Source organism: Vigna unguiculata, chromosome 5 (assembly GCF_037176805.1).
Source record: "Vigna unguiculata cultivar grain cowpea cultivar isolate G323 ecotype 2 chromosome 5, ASM3717680v1, whole genome shotgun sequence".
NCBI classification, from domain to species: domain Eukaryota; kingdom Viridiplantae; phylum Streptophyta; class Magnoliopsida; order Fabales; family Fabaceae; genus Vigna; species Vigna unguiculata.
The window spans coordinates 29716469-29736398 of record NC_140796.1 but is presented as its reverse complement, the minus strand read 5'-3'; the positions used below and the strand labels follow the sequence as shown (position 1 = coordinate 29736398).

Sequence of the window (19930 nt, the reverse complement as noted above, 5' to 3'; positions counted from 1 at the left end):
TATATATATATACATATATATATATGTATATATATATATATATATATATATATGTATATATATGTATATATATATATATATATATATATATGTATATATATATATATATATGTATATATATATACATATACATATATATATATATATATATATATATATATATAAAATATTCTAAGTTTTCATTTAGTAATAGTGGTGGGATTCTTACCCCACATCGAAGTAGATTACTTCTAGATACTATGGAGGTATTGATATGTCTTCAAGAGTGGTTATGAATTAATATGGAAGGTAATGAAATTAACACTCTTACTTAGATATTTTGATGAACTTCTTATGTTTTCAGGTTCTTCTAGATTAAAATTGGACAACATGAAACTTTATACAATGTTGTAAAATGTGGACATTGATGAAGTTAGTAATTTCTTTAATATTTCATTCCAAAATAAACTACAATATAAATTGTTAGTGATTTTTTATTTGTTTGTTTTTCAAGAATCAATCGGAGAAAGTGGACTGGTTGATCCAAGTACTAATTATGGTTAAATATTTGTTTTTTTAAATATTTTTGTAAATACCCGCAGGTACCTGTGGATACCCGCAGATATGAAAAAATAGGCGGGTACCCGCATAGCAAATACCCGACGGATATGGGTACGGGTATGGGGCAAATATTTATCCAGCAAGTAAGGTACGGTGGAGCTACTACTCGTACCATATCCACCCCGTTGACATCCCTAACTATAAGGTTTTCAAACACTTTATTTACATACATGTGTGACTCCCTTATTGGTGTTAGAAACCTTAGTTCTTTCTACATCGAAATGCTATATTATATATGCCTTCAAATAAATATTATTATAGGTTGCATACTTTAAAACCATTGATGCCAAAGATTTTTCAAAAAATTATGACTTTTTGCTAATATTTTATGTTATGTAGTACATGAGGTAGTTAGATTTCTTTTTTTATCTTTACGATGTCTCTATATCACTAAGACAATCAAATGGAGCTTTCACGCTGATAAATAAAAATTTGTGTAGGAGTGTTTATAAAAATTTGTTCCAACTAACTTGTACACACCGAACGATATGTGATAGCATGTATTTTGTGCACACATTTACTTTTTTATTATATAATAATTACATTTTTAATTTGTTTTATTTTCATTTTTTAGTTCATCTTCTTTTGTTAGTAATAAACATGAGTTTATTTTACATAATTACTTTAATTTTATATATATTTTTAACTTTTATTCATTATTTTGGCCATCATTTTTAACTAGTTGCATTGGATTTTATAATTATAGGACTTCAAAATTTACATATGGATGTTGGATTTGGACTTCTTCTATATTTTACTAACTTTAGAAGTTGAGATAGATTTCTTAAACATTTGTAAAGAGACCCTTGTATATTTGATTTTGCTAGTTTTAACTTACACATCTTTAATTGGGCTTCAAGACCTAATTAGAGTCCAAAATTAGGCTCGTAATTTTTTCAAAGTTTGCAAAATTAGGATATTTGTAAAGTCAATCATAAGTCGTCCTCTAACGAACACGGACTTGATTTCTAATAAATTAGTATTTATAAAAACTATATAAAAGAGTTAGTCACATAAAATAATAAAAATATAACACTAGTGAAAAAATGGGAATCTATGATGACTTATTATGACAGGTATAAACCACTTGTCATTATAAGTTGACCGGTGACATTTTTGTAATAAAAGTGATAATTATTATGACGGGTAAAAAGGGATCTGTCATAATAAGTGAAAAGGGAAAACTTATTATGATAGGTACAATGGACTTATCATAGTAAATGGACACGCTGAAAAAATTGAAATTATGTTAAAAATATATTATGACAGATTTTGGAAAACCTATCATAGTATCTCTAAATCCCTAATTTCCCCCACTTTTCTCTTTCTCGTCTCCCTTGTTTCTCAAACAATCCTTGTTGCCTTCGTTTGCGTTGTCGTCGGCTCTCATACACGTTTTTGTTACCTCCCATAAGCATTGTCGTCATTAACCTCTCCCAACGACGCCGTTTGGAGCATTTTCTGACGATGTCATTTGTCGCGCTGTTTGCCCTTGTTGCCGCACTGGTGATTCTGTCATCGTTTGGACAAGTTTTCCCTCTTTCCTTCATTTAGTTTGCACAACGGTGTCGAGCTATGATTCTACTTTGGAGTGAGTGAGAGATGCTTTATTGAAACTTTAATTTTATTCATACATTTTTTTTCAACCGTGGAAGGTTGATTCAAAGTTGTTTCTTGAATATGATTGATGAATCGGGTTGTGCAAGCTTTATGATTTTTTTATTTAGTCTAGAAATCAAAGGACCCCAAGGTGGGCCTTCTCTGCCAAGATATCTTTTGGGTAGAGACAATCCAACTCACCAATTTAGAATCAAAATTCTAATTCTAAATCTACTTTTCAAGTTCTTTTATACTTGTTCTTTTATTTTATTTTTCTTCTAATCTTTGTTTGAAGTTATGTTTATGTTGGTTCTGTAAAAGTTTCTCTTACCAGTATTTGTGATTCTAATTTTCCAGTTTTGAATTCTATATTCTGTTACACGTTGGTTTATGTTTGTATGTCCCCTAATTTCTCTTCTTCTCATAGGTTCCAGTAGCATTCATTTTAGATTTTTAGTTCATTTCTTTTATTACACCAAGTAGTCAATTCTAGGAGCAATTTTTCTTACATACAATATCATAGTTTGTTTCTCTACATCTTGCCTTTAGTTAAATGTTCATTAGTTGTTTGTGATTCTGGTTCTATCTTTCAACTTATTCTTTGAAATTATATTCTCTTTGCATATCATAACCAGTAGCTTAGGAGAATTCAAGTTACCTGCATTGCATTCGTGATTCCTAAATGTTGTCATTGCACTCATTTCAGAATCCAAGCTTAGAACATGCTAATCGTCACCATTTTAGGATTTTTAGTCCCCTATAGGTACAATTTTTGGAATTATACATCTCATTTAGTTTTAGGCTATAACTTTCGTTAAACTGCATCATTTTAGAGCTTGTAGGTTTGATACCTTGTTGTCATGACCAATCAACTCTGGTTCAGTATTGTGATTCTTAGGTATGACATGTGATTTTAAGTTTCGATTGCATGTGGCCTGAGTTACGAACCTTAGCTATCTTTTTCCATCAATCCAAAGTTGTCTAATTATAATTGATCATCATTAAGTTGTCTGAAAGATTTTGTGTTAAATGTAGACTAAATATTCCTTCTAAGGTTTTAATAGTCCATATTATGATAAATAATAAAAACTAGGTATCCTTTGATTAGTTTCAACCAATTAAACAATAAAAAGGAGTTTTATACATTATGCTTCCAAAATTTATACTAGAAAAATTTTAAAATTAAAATATGGAAGCAAATTAGGAATGAAATGGTTTAATTATTCAGATGGTACCCACTTTGGTACATGTGTGTCAATCTGGTACCCGTTTTTAAAAATGTGTCAATTGCATCCCAACTTTTGAAAAAGTGCTTCAATTAGGTCCCTCTCAAACGGAGTTGACTAATATCGTTAACGACGTGCCACATGTCAGTCTGTGTTTTTTTTCAAATCTTTTTAATTTTTTTTTTAATTTTTTGAAAAAAAAAATGCCACGTGTTAGGTCCCTATGTGTGCCACGTGACATTGATAGTGTCACGTGGCATTGCAATGTCACATGTTAGTGTCAATATCAGATGTCATTGTGTTGATTTCAATTTAGTCCCATATATGTCTTTTTCTTTCAATTTAGTACCTATTTATGTGTATCTGATTCAATTTTGACCTAATTTTTTTAAATAATTAAAATCCATTTTTTATAAAATTAAAAGTAATTAAGTATAAAATTTTTACAAAAATTAAGTATTTGATATTTATATTAAAATTTAGTGGCAAAAGTCATTTTTAATAAAAAAAATTAGTATAATATTCATATAAATAAAAATTTTGGTTTAAAATTAGTAAGAGACAATATTGTTATATTTTGAAAAAAAAAATAATAATTAACAAAACATGAGTACTTAATAAAAAAAGTAATTAATAAAGTAATATGTTAAAAAGTCATTTTTAATAAAAAAAATATTAGTAAAGCATTTATACAAATAATAAATTTGGTCTGAAATTGAGAGAAATAATATAAATATTAGTACTTAATTTTGTAAAAATATTTATACTTAACTAGTTTTTAATCTTATAAAAAATGGATTACAAAAATATTTTAATTATTAAAAAATTGGGACAAAATTGAATTGGATACACATAAGTAGGTACTAAATTGAAACAAAAAGACATATATTGGGACTAAATCGAAATCAACACAATGGCATCTGATAGTGACACTAACATGTGGCATTTCAATGCCACATGGCACTGACAATGCCACGTATCATACACAAGGACCTAACACGTGGCATTTTTATTTTTATTTTCAAAAAAATAAAATAAAATAAAAAAACAAATAAATAAAATAAAATAAAATTTTAAAAACCACATACTAACACGTGGCACGTTGTTAACGACGTTAGTCAACTCCGTCTGAAAGGGACCTAATTGAAGCACTTTTTCAAAATTTGGGATGCAATTGACATTTTTTTTTAAAGCGGGTACCAGATCGACACACCTGTACCTAGGGATGGCAACAGGGCGGGGCAGGGACGAGTTTTGCTATCCCATACCCATCCCCATCCCCGAAAATTCATCCCCATCCCCATCCCCAAATCCAACGGGTATCAAACTTTTGTCCCATCCCCATCCCCACCGGGTAACAGGTATAATCTCGTACCCATACCCTTACCCGTGTTCTAACTACTTCAATATTAATTTTTATAAAAGAAAAATAATTACAGTAAAGAAAAAATAATATTATCAAATATTCAATATCAGGAGGATGCTTGTTTCTTTCATATCAAATACTTTGAAATAAATTATAATTGTTTACATTTTAGATTAGAATATCAAATAAAATTTCATGAGAACCAAAACATTTATTAAATTTGCAAACTACAAACATTAATGAAACTTAGTTGATAAAATTAAAAAATATTTAAAAAAATATATAAAAGGAAAACAAATATTCAAATTAAAATACATTTTAAATGTTTGTTTACTTCAATTTTTTAAATTCTAATGAATCTTTTTTTTATACACTAATAAAAGTTATAATACATCACTTGATCAAAATGACACAAAGAACAAATAATAAACATAATAATAAAATTTTGACATAGATTTTGTACCTTTTGAACTACAATATATGTTGGATAGTGATAAAAAATATTCATAGCAATTACATTAAATTTTTATATTGTAGTAAATAAAATTTATTTATACAATTAAAGTGAAAAACTTACAGTACGGTTAATAATGAGTTAGAAAATAAAAAATAATTAGATAGTGTAACGTCCCATTTAAGTAATAAGCGTAATTAAAAGAAACGTCACACACGAATAGTACAACAGCGCAGTCCTGGGGTCTTAAACACAATCCCTACAATCCTAGGCACACCACGATGCCAACAGTAAACCAGTCAAAAAGTCTAACAGGAGAAGATATAGTATTAAAGAGTAAAGCAATACATGAGCCATAGCCCCAACAAAAGCCTAAACAAAACGCGATGTCCAACCCAAACAGACTATGCAGCGAAATCGTCTCTTCCCGGTTGACCTTGAGTGCTTCTCGCATATGCTCACATCAACAATCGCAAAAGTAGAAGAACAACATACAAGACAATCAAACAAGCAACAGGGTAAGCTAGAGCCATAAAGATTTCATCAATGCATTCAGATATACTTTCACAGTCCAATATACATACATCACCCAAACATGTTATGACCTTCCAAATCAATACACTAAGACTCGACTCGACTCATCTGGATACATATAACCTGGTCGGATTCAGCAGATGCTTGCACTTGTGGTGGATACCTTTGCTCACCCCCGAGCTATGTGTTACAAGTGTTACAATGAATCAATTCCCTCACACACAAGGTTAGCCCTTAATGAGTTTCGGGCCTCTTGCTATTCTCACCACAAGAGTCAGTCCGCTCTAAGTGAGGCTAACTGACTCCTTAGAGTGTCAGGATGCAGTCCTTACCTTGAATCCTTACCAAGTTATATAGATGAGTTCAAATTTTTGCCCTCATTTAATATTTAAATTTGGGGATTTAATTGAATTTTCTGTGCTTAAAGATTGATTTAATTTGGATTTGTGATTATTGGATTTATTGAGTACGTTTGGTAAAAATGGCGTAAAAATTGATTTTAGTTGCATAAAATATTATTGGATATTCTAACGTTTGTTAATGCAGCTGGAATTTATTTTTGGTCAATTAATAGTGTGGATTTAAAATATTAAAAGTTACAAAATAAGTCCAAAATCAGAAAATTCTGGAAAAGAATAAATCAGGAGCTAAATGCACCCCCAGTTTTTATTTGCACACTCCTTCTAAAGTGGACCACCAAAAACCTATTCTGCACCCCCAGTTTTCACTAAGTTGCACCCCTCCTACCACTTAAACTCCACTCAACCAGATCATGCCATGTGGCAATCCCCACTTTTTAAAATTAGCCAACCAGAACAAGCCACGTGTCATAATCCTCCACTCACCAAATTGACCACTCAGATCTTGCCACGTCATCATCTCCTCCATCTCACTCATGAAACCCTAACCCTAATTTCAGCCATCATGACCACCCTCCACGGCAGCTGCAGCTGCCAATCTCGCCGGCCACCACAGTTGCACCATCTTCAACCTCCATCTTGTTCCGAGCATCACCACCATCCCTGCACCACGCCGCAGCACCTCCACGACAACCATCCTCTTCGTTCGCACAACTGCAGCGCGCTTCCGACCACCACATTTCACGCCACCTCCTCGCCGGAGTTCTGCCACCATCAACAGCACCGCAACCTTCACGCCGCAGCAGCGCAACTTCTCGCCTCCACCGTTTGCACAGCCACCGCTGCAACAGCGAACACCAGCAACGAACACGCAAACGCCGGAAACACGACGGGCACAAACCTGTTCGCACCACGCATCTGCACTGCGTCAAAGCGGACTAGATTCGCTGCCAACACCACCACAGTTTCGACGCAGATCTGAAATACCATCAACCACCATTTTCGCGCAGCCAGATCGGAGTAGAAGAGCTCGCCAGAGAAGGAGGAGCCGCGCCGTCAGCCGCAGCCGTCATTCACAACCACAAGCATCTGCGAAACCCTAATTTTGAGAGAAGGAGAAGGCTGCCACGTGTCAGCATCTGATAGGCAGTCAACTGGTCAAACTCTGGTCAACTGGTCAAACTCTGGTCAAACTCTAGTCAAAACTGCAAAAATGGTTAAATAAGAGGGGCAAAATTGGAAATTGGACAGGAATTAAGTTGCTGATTAATTAAATAAAAATAAATGATTTTAGCAACTGACAGATAAAGCCCAAAGTCCAGTTGAAGCCTATATAAAGAGACTTAAGGGAGCAGAAACGGGACAAAACTTAGACATTTAGAACTCTCTGGTTTTGGCAGATACTGTCTCCACACATCTCTCATTCTTTCTTTTATTTTCTTTCCTTCATATCATCATGTATTCCATTAAAGCCATGGAGGGCTAAGCTTTTAGGGTTGATTCCACTGTAATTTCTTAAATGGATTCTGAGGTTAGATGAATTTATGTGTTTGTTATTTGATTATTGTTGTGGTTTTTGTTTATCTATGTCCTTTGCTTCTTAATCGAATAGAAAATAATGATTTTAAATCTACATGCATGCTAATCATATGAGTTAAAAGGTTTTTAAATTAAATTGAGACTTTACTTTGATTTTGTTTAGAAACTTTCTATGATTAAATAAGTTTTTGCCAATAATTGAGACTTTAATTTGATTAGAGGTAATTACTTTAACTAAAATTAGTCAAAACTTTACTTTGATTAATTAAGTTTTCTATTTGGTGAAGAAACAAAGGAATAGACATGATTAGGCATAGTAAAATTAATTGAGACTGTACTTTGATTGAATTTACTATGGACAATCTAACAATTCTCACTTTTAATTGAGATTGTACTTTGATTTAAAGTGAGGATGCCAAAAAATTAATTGAGTCTTTACATTGATTGATTTGTAAATCAACAACAATAATTAATTTAACAATAATCTCTAGATAACCAATGAAGAATCTTATTTAGAAAAAACAGTGGAATTGACCTATTTACTATTACTGTGTTTACAATCTTCCGTGTCATTTTCTTTGCACATCAAAATCCCCCTATTTTTATAGTTGCTAGTTTTAATTGCATTTTTAAGAATCAAATATTTGAGATCAATTCCGTATTCGTTGTGAGACGACTCAGGGTTATCTTAACCCTAACTATTTTATTCACTACTAACTGGCAATACTGAAGTAGCTAAAGTAGTGGTAATTTGATCGCCTAACGACAACGATATCAAATTTGGCACCGTTGCCGGGAAACACGGTTAGTATTTCTTTTATTTTGATTCTGTTTTTATTTATTTATTTTATTTTATTTTATTTATTTATTTATTTTTATTTATTTATTTATTTTATGCATATACGTTTAATATAGTTTGTTATTTTGTAGTCTCTAGTTTTCTTTTAATATATTTCAAGCAAAGTTCTATTTTTGTTTTGATTAAGAATTTATTTTAAGAAATTTTTTTGAGACTAGTTTGGAAAACTCTGTCTAGGAAAGACTTGGTATTTAAGTTGTCCACTGTGATGCACCTCTCTTTCTTGGGAGTAGACCCAACGACATCTTAACTTATTTCTTTCTTGAAATCTTTCTCCAAAACAAGAATAGGAAGAAAAAAAAATACACAGGGAAACACTTTCAGGTGGACTGCATAGTGCATGACTCGGGCCAATCCGGGTCAATTTTATCAACTTGATTCAGAACTTGAAAGGAACTTGCGTAAATCACGTAGGAGACTTGAACTCAGGTGTTCTACTGAAGGAGCACCATCATCATCTGAACCTACCACTGAAAGTGTACCACTAGAATCACCTCCGATGATTAACATATCTTCTGATCCATCACCTGAACCAGAAATTCAAGAAGATAGAATGGAAGAAAGAACAATAAGAGAGTTGGCTTCACCGGATGCAGCAATTACACAAAACATGTGCATCCAATATCCAGATGGAGAATGTGAGCTTAAGTCTGGGTTAATCCATCTTTTCCCCAAATTCCATGGATTAGCAGGAGAAGACCCGTACCATCATTTGAAGGAATTTCATGTTGTTTGTTCATCCATGAGACCTACAACAGTGACAGAGGAACATATCAAGCTTAAGGCTTTTCCATTCTCATTGCAAGATGCCGCTAAGAATTGGTTATACTGCCTTCCACCAGGATCCATCAATACTTGGGAGACTCTGAAAAGATTATTTCTGTAAAAGTTTTTTCCAGCATCTAGAGTTGCTGTTATTCGCAAAGATATTTATGGGATAAGGCAACAAGAAAGAGAAAGTCTTCACGAGTATTGGGAAAGATTCAAAAAGTTATGTGCTTCCTGTCCTCATCACCAAATAAACGAGCATCTCCTCATTCAGTACTTTTATGAGGGATTGAGTATCATGGATAGACAAATGATAGATGTTGCAAGTGGAGGGTCATTGGTGGACAAAACGCCAACAAATGCAAGACAATTGATTGAAACTATGGCGTCGAACCATCAACAATTTTCCACAAGGAGTAATTCTATAACTCTATTGAAGGGAACCCATGGAGTAGAAGCTTCATATGTTACATATCACAAGAAAATAGAAGGGAAGTTGGATGACTTAGCTGCCATGGTAAGGACCTTGACAGACTTACAAGAAAAGCCTATCCCTTCTACCTTATGTGGAATTTGTGCTTCTACTAATCATCCTATAGAGGCTTGTTCTATGTTAAAAGAGACAGGGACGTTAGACAATGAACAACCTCAGGCATATGCTGCAAACATCTATGGCAATAATAGACCACCTCGGCAGCAATACAACCATGATTTGTCCTCCAACAAGTACAACCCAGATTGGAAGGAATATCCCAGCCAGAAATGGGGAAATCAACAGCCTCAACATCAACAAGTCTATGTTCCACCCCAACAGAGGCAACAACCACAACCAGCTACAACCTCTGGTGACTCAAACATGGAAGCAATGATGAAAATGATGGCTGACATGATGAAGGGACAAATCAATGAGTTGAAACAGACGATGGAAGCAACCAATCAAAACTTACAGATCTAGATTGGACAAATGGCAAATGAGTTAAATCAGATGAAGTCTCAACAAGGCTTGAGCAATTTGCCTGCACAAACTGTAATCAACCCGTGAAATGTAAGTGCTATTACTTTAAGATCGGGTAAGCAAATACAAGACCTTGGGGATACCCAAGAAGATGAAGATAAGGACAATGAAGTTGTACCTAATGATGAAAGAGGAAGATCAGATGAAGCAACACAAGCAACATCTGAAATGCCTGCACCCAGTGATAACTCCAGGTTGGTATCCCCTAATACTTCCTCTGAAAATTCTTCTCCTTATTCTCCTCCTCCTCCCTATCCAAATCGTTTGAAACCAAAAAACTAAAAAGATGGAGGAGTTATACAAAGAAATCTTGAATACTTTCAAGAAAGTGGAGATAAACATCCCTTTGTTGGATGCTGTAAGACGAATTCCTAAATACGCCAAGTTTCTAAAAGAATTATGTACACATAAAAGGTGTATTATGGACAAAGAGGTAGTGAACATGGGAAGAAACGTCTCTAGCTTAATTGAGAAGCCTATAGTCAGAATGCCGCAAAAGTGTAAGGATCCAGGTATGTTTTTTGTTCCCTGCATTATAGGAAGTACTAAGTTTGACAATGCTATGTTAGATTTAGGAGCTTCCATTAATGTAATGCCTTTATCTGTTTTTACTTCACTTCATCTTGGACCTCTTAAGTCTACTGGTGTGATCATTCAATTGGCAAACCGTAGCACAGTTAATCCTGCAGGTGTGCTAGAAGATGTGCTTGTCCGTGTGGACAAGTTAATTTTTCCTGTAGATTTCTACATCTTGGACATGAAGGATGATGAAGGAATGAGTTCAACCACAATTATCTTGGGAAGACCATTCATGATGACAGCACGTACCAAGATAGACGTGCATGCAGGATCCTTAATTATGGAGATAGGAGATGAGAAGGTGCAGTTCAACGTGCTAGAAGCTATGAAGCACCCAATTGAAGACCGTTCTTTGTTTTGTATTGATTTATTGAGTAATGTAGTGAACAATTATGCTTTTGGACTTTTGGACGTTTTCTTTGGTTTTTCTTCTTCTTTTGATTTTTCTTTTTCGAATATTTCGGGCTCAATTTTAGACGAAAGAGATAATTGTAAAACAAGTGATATTGAGGACGCGATGTCACTATTTGATACCTCTGTGGCTTCCGAGTGTGATGCTGAGGTGGCTGAAATTACATTAGGCAGTAAAATGTTGCCATCTGTGGAACAACCACCCACTTTGGAGTTGAAACCTTTACCATCTCATTTGAAATATGTTTATCTTGAGAGGGATGGGAAACTCCCTGTTATTATATCTGCCTTGCTTACTGACGAGTAGGAACAAAAGCTATTGTAGGTTATCAAAGATCACAAGCGAGCAATAGGCTGGACTTTGGCAGATATTCCTTGTATTAGTCCTTCTTTCTGCATGCATAGAATACTCTTGGAGGAGGATGCTAAGCCAGTAAGGCAACCTCAGAGGAGACTGAATCCTCAGCTGATGGAGGTTGTGAAGAAAGAAGTCACCAAGTTGCTACAAGCAGGTATTATATATCCTATTTCTGACAGCACTTGGGTGAGTCCTGTACATGTGGTCCCCAAGAAATCTGGGATCACCATGGTCAAGAATGAGAAGAACGAGTTGATTCCTACTCGTATTCAGAATAGCTGGATGGTCTGTATTGATTATAGAAGACTAAACCAGGCCACCAGGAAGGACCACTTTCCTTTACCATTCATGGACCAGATGTTAGATCGATTGGCATGTAAGTCTCATTACTGTTTTCTTGATGGGTTCTCTGGGTATTTTCAGATTTGTATTGCCCCAGAGGATCAACATAAGACTACCTTTACTTGTCCATTCGGTACATATGCTTATAGGAAAATGTCATTTGGCCTTTGCAATGCTCCTGGAACATTTCAGAGATGTATGATGAGTGTTTTTACAGATTGTTGGAGCATTGTATTGAGGTTTTTATGGATGATTTTAGTGTATATGGTTCATCTTTTGACCACTGCTTGTCTAATCTTGCTAGAGTCTTGGAGAGATGTGAAGAAACTAACCTTGTTCTAAATTTTGAAAAATGTCATTTTATGGTGGAACAAGGTATAGTTTTAGGTCACGTTGTTTCCAAGAATGGTATATCTGTAGATCCTGCTAAAATTGATATTATTTCACAATTGCCTTACCCCTCTTCTGTGAAAGAGGTTCGATCTTTTCTTGGACATGCAGGATTTTACAGGAGGTTTATCAAGGACTTCAGCAAGATAGCCAACCCTCTCTCCAACTTGTTGCAAAAGGATGTAGTATTTGACTTTGGAGAGAGGTGCAAAGATGCGTTTGATACATTAAAAAAGGCGCTTACCACCACTCCTATCATCCAGCCACCTGACTGGACATTACCGTTCGAGCTGATGTGTGATGCATCAAACTTTGCAGTAGGAGCGGTGCTTGCACAAAAAGATGGGAAGCTATCACATGTGATATATTATGCTTCCAGAACATTGGACACAGCGCAAGCTAACTATACCACGACTGAGAAGGAATTATTGGCTGTTGTGTTTGGCTTGGACAAATTCAGACCGTATATATTTGGCTCCAAGGTAATTATTTATACTGATCATGCAACATTAAAATTCCTTTTGAAGAAAGCAGATTCAAAACCAAGGTTGATCAGATGGATGCTACTGCTCCAAGAGTTTGACATTGAGATTCTAGAGAGAAGTGGGGCGCATAACTTAGTAGTTGATCATCTTAGCAGGATTCAAAATGGAGAAGATAACATTCCTATTAAGGATGACTTTCCTGATGAAGTCCTCCTAGCATTGACTACTGTGAAAGGTATGTTTCCTGAACCTTGGTTTGCTGACATTGTTAACTATTTGGTTGTTTCTGCTATTCCTCTTTCCTTCTCCAAATATGAAAGAATCAAGCTAAAAAGTGAGGCAAAGTACTATATCTGGGAAGAGCCAATCTTATGGTGCATTGGTAGTGACCAAGTCATAAGGAGGTGTGTTCCAGATATCGAAATACCTCATGTGCTTGAGTTCTGTCATTCGTCTCCTTTTGGTGGACATTATGGCACACAAAGAACAGGTAGGAAGGTGTTGGATTGTGGATTATATTGGCCTACCATCTTTAAAGATGCACAAAGGGTATATGAAAATTGTGAGCAGTGCCAAAGGGCAGCCATATCCATTACAAGAAGGGATGAAATGCCTCAACAACCCATGCTATATTGTGAGGTATTTGATATTTGGGGTATTGATTTTATGGGTCCTTTTCCTCCTTCTTTTGGGTTTTCTTATATTTTGCTTGCAGTAGACTATGTCTCCAAATGGGTGGAAGCCATAGCTACAAGGACTAATGATTCTCGAGTTGTTATGAGTTTTGTCAGGTCTAACATTTTCTGCAGATTTGGGATACCACGAGCCATCATCAGTGACCAGGGGACTCATTATAGGAAACTATGGAAAACCATAAAAAGAGCAAGGTCTACGAAAACAGAGATTGGGGGTACGGGAGTTAATTACGCGTAGGGAAGGTGTTAGCACCCTACAATGCCCATCCTTAAGACGGTACCTTTAATTAAAATACAAATTGATGTGGTCTCCTTTAAATATCTATTTTAAAAAAAGAAATAAAATAAAATAAATAAATAAAATATAAATAAATAAAACAAAATAAAAATTAATAAATTAATAAATTAACAATAATAAAAATAAATAAATAAATAAATAAAGATGACAAAGAAAAACAAAGGAAACAAAAAAAGATTTTTTTTTTATTTTTTGGGCCCGACAAGGATTACTCCTTGCTCCTACGTATCTCCATTCATAATGGAGAATCAGGGTCACGTAGTTCTTTATGAAAAGACTTTTTGAAAACAATTTGTTCAAAGATGTTGATATCACTCTTTTTTAATATTTGAATATTTTATATTTTTTAGTAATCTTATAGAAAAGCGAAGGTATTAAGTACTAAGTTGACGCGAGCGGTCACACGAGCACTTATACATTTTAAAAGTTAAAAGGGTATTGTTATTACTTCCTTTAAAAAAAAAAAACTTTCGAAATAAGACATTGATACCCAACAAAATTTGACTATTTCATATCCACAATTTATGAAAACATTAGGAAAATAAATAAATAAAAGATTAGGAAATAACATTTAGGATTAAACATATTATTTTAATATGAAAAATTTTTACAACCCTTAACATGAAAAAAAATGGCACAACATATTCATACAATGTCAAAACATGATATCTCTCACTTATTCATGCAACAATGTTCACAACCCAAAGCAATCAACAAAACCTTAATTATAAAACTAATGAACCCCAAAAAGCATGACAGTAATGTTTTTTTTTTATATCAAAAGAAATACTGAAAACATCAAATTCAACCAAGATAAAAAACACATCTCGAGAAATATTGCATGACACAATAAAAAATAATTAATTTTGCGAACCTGAACGGGAGATTAGACTTACAATAGTTGCGTTGGAACACTAAGAAGCACATGGGGCTGGCGATTGATGGTCAGTGGGTTTTTTCATGTGCGAGGGTTAAAAGAGAATGTGTACATAGAGTGAGAGAGGGCTCTAGAAATTTTTGAGAGAGAAAACAATTCCCCTCACTTCTTTTTTCTGATGGGCTTATATACACAAGATTATAGATCTAACGTAATCTCGTAATAAAGGTTTGTCTTAACTACAATGAGTTTTAAAAGGCAAGAACTGGTCTTAAAATTATTACAAAATGAGAATCAAATCATATAAAAAACAGAGCACAAAATCAAACGTGATCAGCAAAATTAATTTTAATTAGTAAAAGAGATATTGTTTTGAATTATATTACTACTTTCTCTATTTGGAAAAAAAGGCGTCATAAAATCAGAGTAAATAATTCTAAATATTAGAGCGTATTCTGTTTCTAATTATTAGACTAACTTCTTAATTTGGAGCAGAAACGACAAAGAATAGAATGGGGGTGCGAAAACTAAACTTTGGGCTACCATTAGTTGCAAGAAAAACGGTGTGGGTGTATAGAGTATTTTGGGCTAAAATAGAAACAAAGCCTCAAAAGAAAATACATACAAGAATAAAATAAAGTTTTTTTCTTTTTATTTATTTATTTATTATTATTATTATTATTATCCTGTTATTATTATTATTTAGACAAAGCAAAAAAACCAAAGAGAAAACTTTTTTATTTTTATTTATTTTTACCTTTTTCTGAAAAAAACAAATTATTATTATTTATTCTATTATTTATTTAGCCGGACGAAATTGGGTGTTGACAGCTGCCCCTCTTTTCTTAGATTTTGCTTGATAATATGAGAATTTTACATTTTCATATTCTCAAAGAAATATAAGTAAAGATAAAGACACTAATTTCGTCCGGTTTCAAAGGAAACAAAGGCGAGACATGAAATCAAAGGTCATAATCCAACAACCACAATTCGAAAGGATTCAATGACCATTACCACGTAGAGGGCCTTGATCCAGAAAGTAAAAACTTTTTGTAAACTAAAACCTTTTGAGAAAGATTAGACCAATCCCGAGGAGAGGGTCTACATCTAAAGGATTTGGCGACCATTACCATGTAGAGGGCCCGATACCAAAACATATACTTTTTGCCGATATAAATTCTTTTTGAAAAGATTAGACCAATCCTGAGGAGAGGGTCTACATCTAAAGGATTTGATGACCATTACCACGTAGAGGGCCTCGATCCCAAAAACAAATAAACTTTTTGCCAATATAATTTCTTTTTGAAAAGATTAGACCAATCCCGAGGAGAGGGTCTACATCTAAAGGATTCGGCGACCATTACCACGTAGAGGGCCTCGATCCGAAAACAAAAACTCTTTGTAAACTAAAACTTTTTGAGAAAGATTAGACCAATCCCGATGATAGGGTTTACATCTAAAGGATTCGGAGACCATTACCACGTAGAGGGCCTCGATCCAAAAACATAAACTTTTTGTAAACTAAAACTTTTTGAGAAAGATTAGACCAATCCTGAGGAGAAGGTCTACATCCAAAGGATTCGGCGACCATTACTACGTAAAGGGCCCCGATCCCAAAACATATACTTTTTGCAAATATAATTTCTTTTTGAAAAGATTAGACCAATCCCGAGGAGAGGGTCTACATCCAAAGGAAAACCTGCATATTGATTTAAGCATAGACAAACACAACATGAATGCCTTTTGAAAAAGACGTAAAGTGAGCCCAATTGAAAACCTGCCCCTGTGGGCCCTTATTTTCCTTTTTGAACTTTTCAAAATATGTTTTTGATGATAAAAAAATGGTATGATGTGATGAGGGTGCATGAATGCATGGATGCACAAAACCCGTACTTTTCCTTCCTTTCCTTTCCTCATTTTTTTTTATATTTACATTGTATTTCTTTTGGCCACCACGACACCCTTTAGGAGCTAGTATGCATCTAAAGAATATACCCGTGATGTTTTCTTTACACAAATATACATTTTTACCAAATATTTTTAATTACCAGCTCAGTGTGACACTTTTACAACACATTTATGAAAACCCAAATGATATATTTTTTATCAAATAAAACGAAATACAAAAATCTTGAAAACAATGTCGATATCCTTAGTTGCATCCTTTATTATGGAATCATCATGCATAAAAATTTTTAACCGCATCAGAGTTGACTGGCAACGGTAACTCCTCCCCATCCATCCTTATGAGAAATAGTGCCCCACTAGAGAATGCTTTCTTCACCACATACGGGCCTTCATAATTTGGAGTCCATTTGCCTCTATGGTCCTTTTGTATAGGTAAGATTTTTTAAAACTAGATCGTCTTCATGGAACTCTCTGGGACGCACCTTTTTGTCAAACGCTTTCTTCATTCTTCTTTGGTATAATTGTCCATGACACACCGCAGTTAACCTTTTTTCCTCAATGAGGTTAAGCTGGTCAAGTCTGGCCTGAACCCATTCTGCTTCTTCTAATTGGGTTTTCATCAATACTCGCAAGGATGGAATCTCTACTTCAAAAGGGAGTACTGCCTCCATTCCATATACTAGAGAGAAAGGTGTTGCCCTAGTTGAAGTATGTATTGATGTACAATATCCATACAAAGCAAAAGGAAACATCTCATGCCAATCCTTATACATGACCAACATCTTTTATATAATCTTCTTTATATTTTTATTAGCAACCTCAATTGCCTCATTCATCTGTAGATAGTAAGGAGAAGGCTCTCAGTCATCCTCATTATCATCTTCCATATTATCAACAGAGTGCTCAAAATTAGGAATATCGACATTAATATTTTTAAAACATTCATCATCATATTTGCATCATTTAAGTTTATAAAACGAAAAAAAATAAGTCAAAAATGATCAAAAACAAAATATAAATGTTTTGTATTGTCACACTAAGCATAAAAAAAAATAAGTCATCTCGTAAAGTCCCTCCGGGTAAAGCAAAACGATAAACTAAAAGAATTACATTTTCTTCAAATTAAACATCATGGGTAATTCGTTATCTCTCAATTGTTCAACTATATGTCTGGAAGACAGGACCGCACAAAGTCTAAGCTTTCCAATCCATTTCCATCCTCGATGGGTGATATCTGACAAGTGTTAATCCATCTCACACTGCGGAAGCTCTCTTTGATGTCACTGATGCAAATCTTCCCTTTTTTTCGTTCTCGTCCTTCTATGCGAGCCAGGCCTAGCTCATTCTTTTCTTCTACCAGTCTCCTCTTGTCCTCTTTGTCCCCACAACATACTTGCACAAAGTTCTTGTCGATCAAATTTTGTAGAAAATTTTCAAACTTTTTGCACGCCTCGATGGAATGTTCAGCACCTGGATGGAACCCGCATGCGTCCCTTAAGTTATATGCACCTTCCAATAATCCTATTGTTAGTAGTGCCTCAAAAATAAACCTTCGTGAACTCTTAATTTCGCTCACATTCTTCACCAACTGGCATCCCTCGAGATCAATAGCATTTATTGAAGCATTATCATGCCCAAATAGGGGATTGGTCTTAATGTTGGGTTTATTCTCTTGAAATTTTAACCACCCTGAGTCGATTAAAGCTTGAACTTTGTGTTTGTAAGACAAACATTTCTCAGTAGAGTGACCAATGGCTCCCCCGTGATAATCACATGTGGCATTTACATCAAAATACTTAGGGTATGGTGGCTCCAAAGGCTTCATCGGGCAGATAGCTACCAAAGCATTACGGAGTAGATCCGGCAATAACTCTGTGTAAGTCACAGGAATAGGAGTGAAATGAATATAATTCTTTTCTTGATTCCTTCTAGGACTAGTGATTTGCCCCATAGACTGGTTGGGATTTGTGTTAGCCTCAATTTTCCAAGTGTTATTGTGTTGTGATTGATAGGATCCCTGTTGTGGAGATTGTGCTTGGTAAGCAAGAGTCTGATTTTCCCACTTAGGTATTGTTGATACTGCGTGCACCTCTACTTCCATCTTCTTCCCGAGACTGAAATCGGGCTTTTTAGGAGTTGTAGTCGCGAGCGGGCTATATGCAATCTTTCCATTCTTCAGCCCGATCTCTATCCTTTCACCTATGATGATAATATCGGCGAAAACTGAAGATTCATTACCTACCATGTGTTCATAGAACGGTGGTTGTAACGTGCTCACAAACATTGCCACCATTTCTTTATCATGAAGAAGAGGCTCCACTTGAGCAGCAAACTCTCTCCATCGTTGGGCATACTCTTTAAATGATTCTGCATCCCTTTTGGCCATGTTCTGCAATTGCAAACGATCTGGCGCAATATCCATGTTATACTTGTACTGTTTTAGAAAAGCATCTACCAAATCCATCCAAGAGCGAATGCAAGACGCCTCCAAGTGGGTATACCAACTCAATGCTGCCCCAACCAAACTGTCTTGGAAGAAGTGGATCAACAATTTGTCATCATAAGCATAGGCAGCCATCTTTCGATAATACATGGTTAGATGGCTTCTAGGACATGTGGTACCCTTGTACTTTTTGAACTCCGGAACCTTAAACTTGTGAGGTATTGTTACATCACGAACTAAGCTTAAACCTGCAACATCGCCAAACCCATAGTTTCCACCTCCCTCAATAGCTCGTAGTCGTTCTTCCAAAATTTCCAACTTAGTTTTGGTTCCCTCAACATCAACGAATACGGACTGCATAGTAGGGTGTGGTGTAATCTTGCCCAAAGAGTCATCATCGACAGTTGTGTTTAAAGGCTTAGGTATTACAGTCACTCGTGGTTCTGCAAAGGTAGTCCCTTCATTCCTTGGAGTATTGATTGGGAATGAGAAGGAAGCATGTTCAGCCTCTGAATAATCTCCAACAGGTAGGGTGTAACTCGATGGCAATCCGTATGTTAGAAAAGCAATAGGAGCGTCGTGAGTGCTTTTCTCACCCTTTGCTGATGAAGCTTCTCCTGAGGCCCTTAAGGACTTCAAGGCCTCCAAGATTTGACCTACTTGGTCCTTTAGTTGACTGATATCTGCTTTATTGTCTCTTGTGCAGTTTCCCAGTCCTCCATGTTTTTACTATTTGCTCGCGTCCTGTAAGGGTGCCTTGGCCTTGCCGTATTTGTTTTTATTATTTTTGCTCTATTATTTTTATTAAAAAAAATAAGAAGAAGA

At 34.9% G+C, this 19930-nt stretch overlaps 1 protein-coding gene across 1 annotated transcript; it reads right to left on the bottom strand.

Annotated features, from left to right (window-relative positions):
• Positions 1-17824: 17824 nt before the first annotated feature.
• On the bottom strand, positions 17825-19465 carry LOC114184566 (uncharacterized). The gene has a single exon (XM_028071872.2). The coding sequence runs from the start codon at positions 19463-19465 to the stop codon at positions 17825-17827; it is 1641 nt and encodes a 546-aa protein (XP_027927673.2).
• Between the last annotated feature and the right edge of the window lie 465 nt (positions 19466-19930).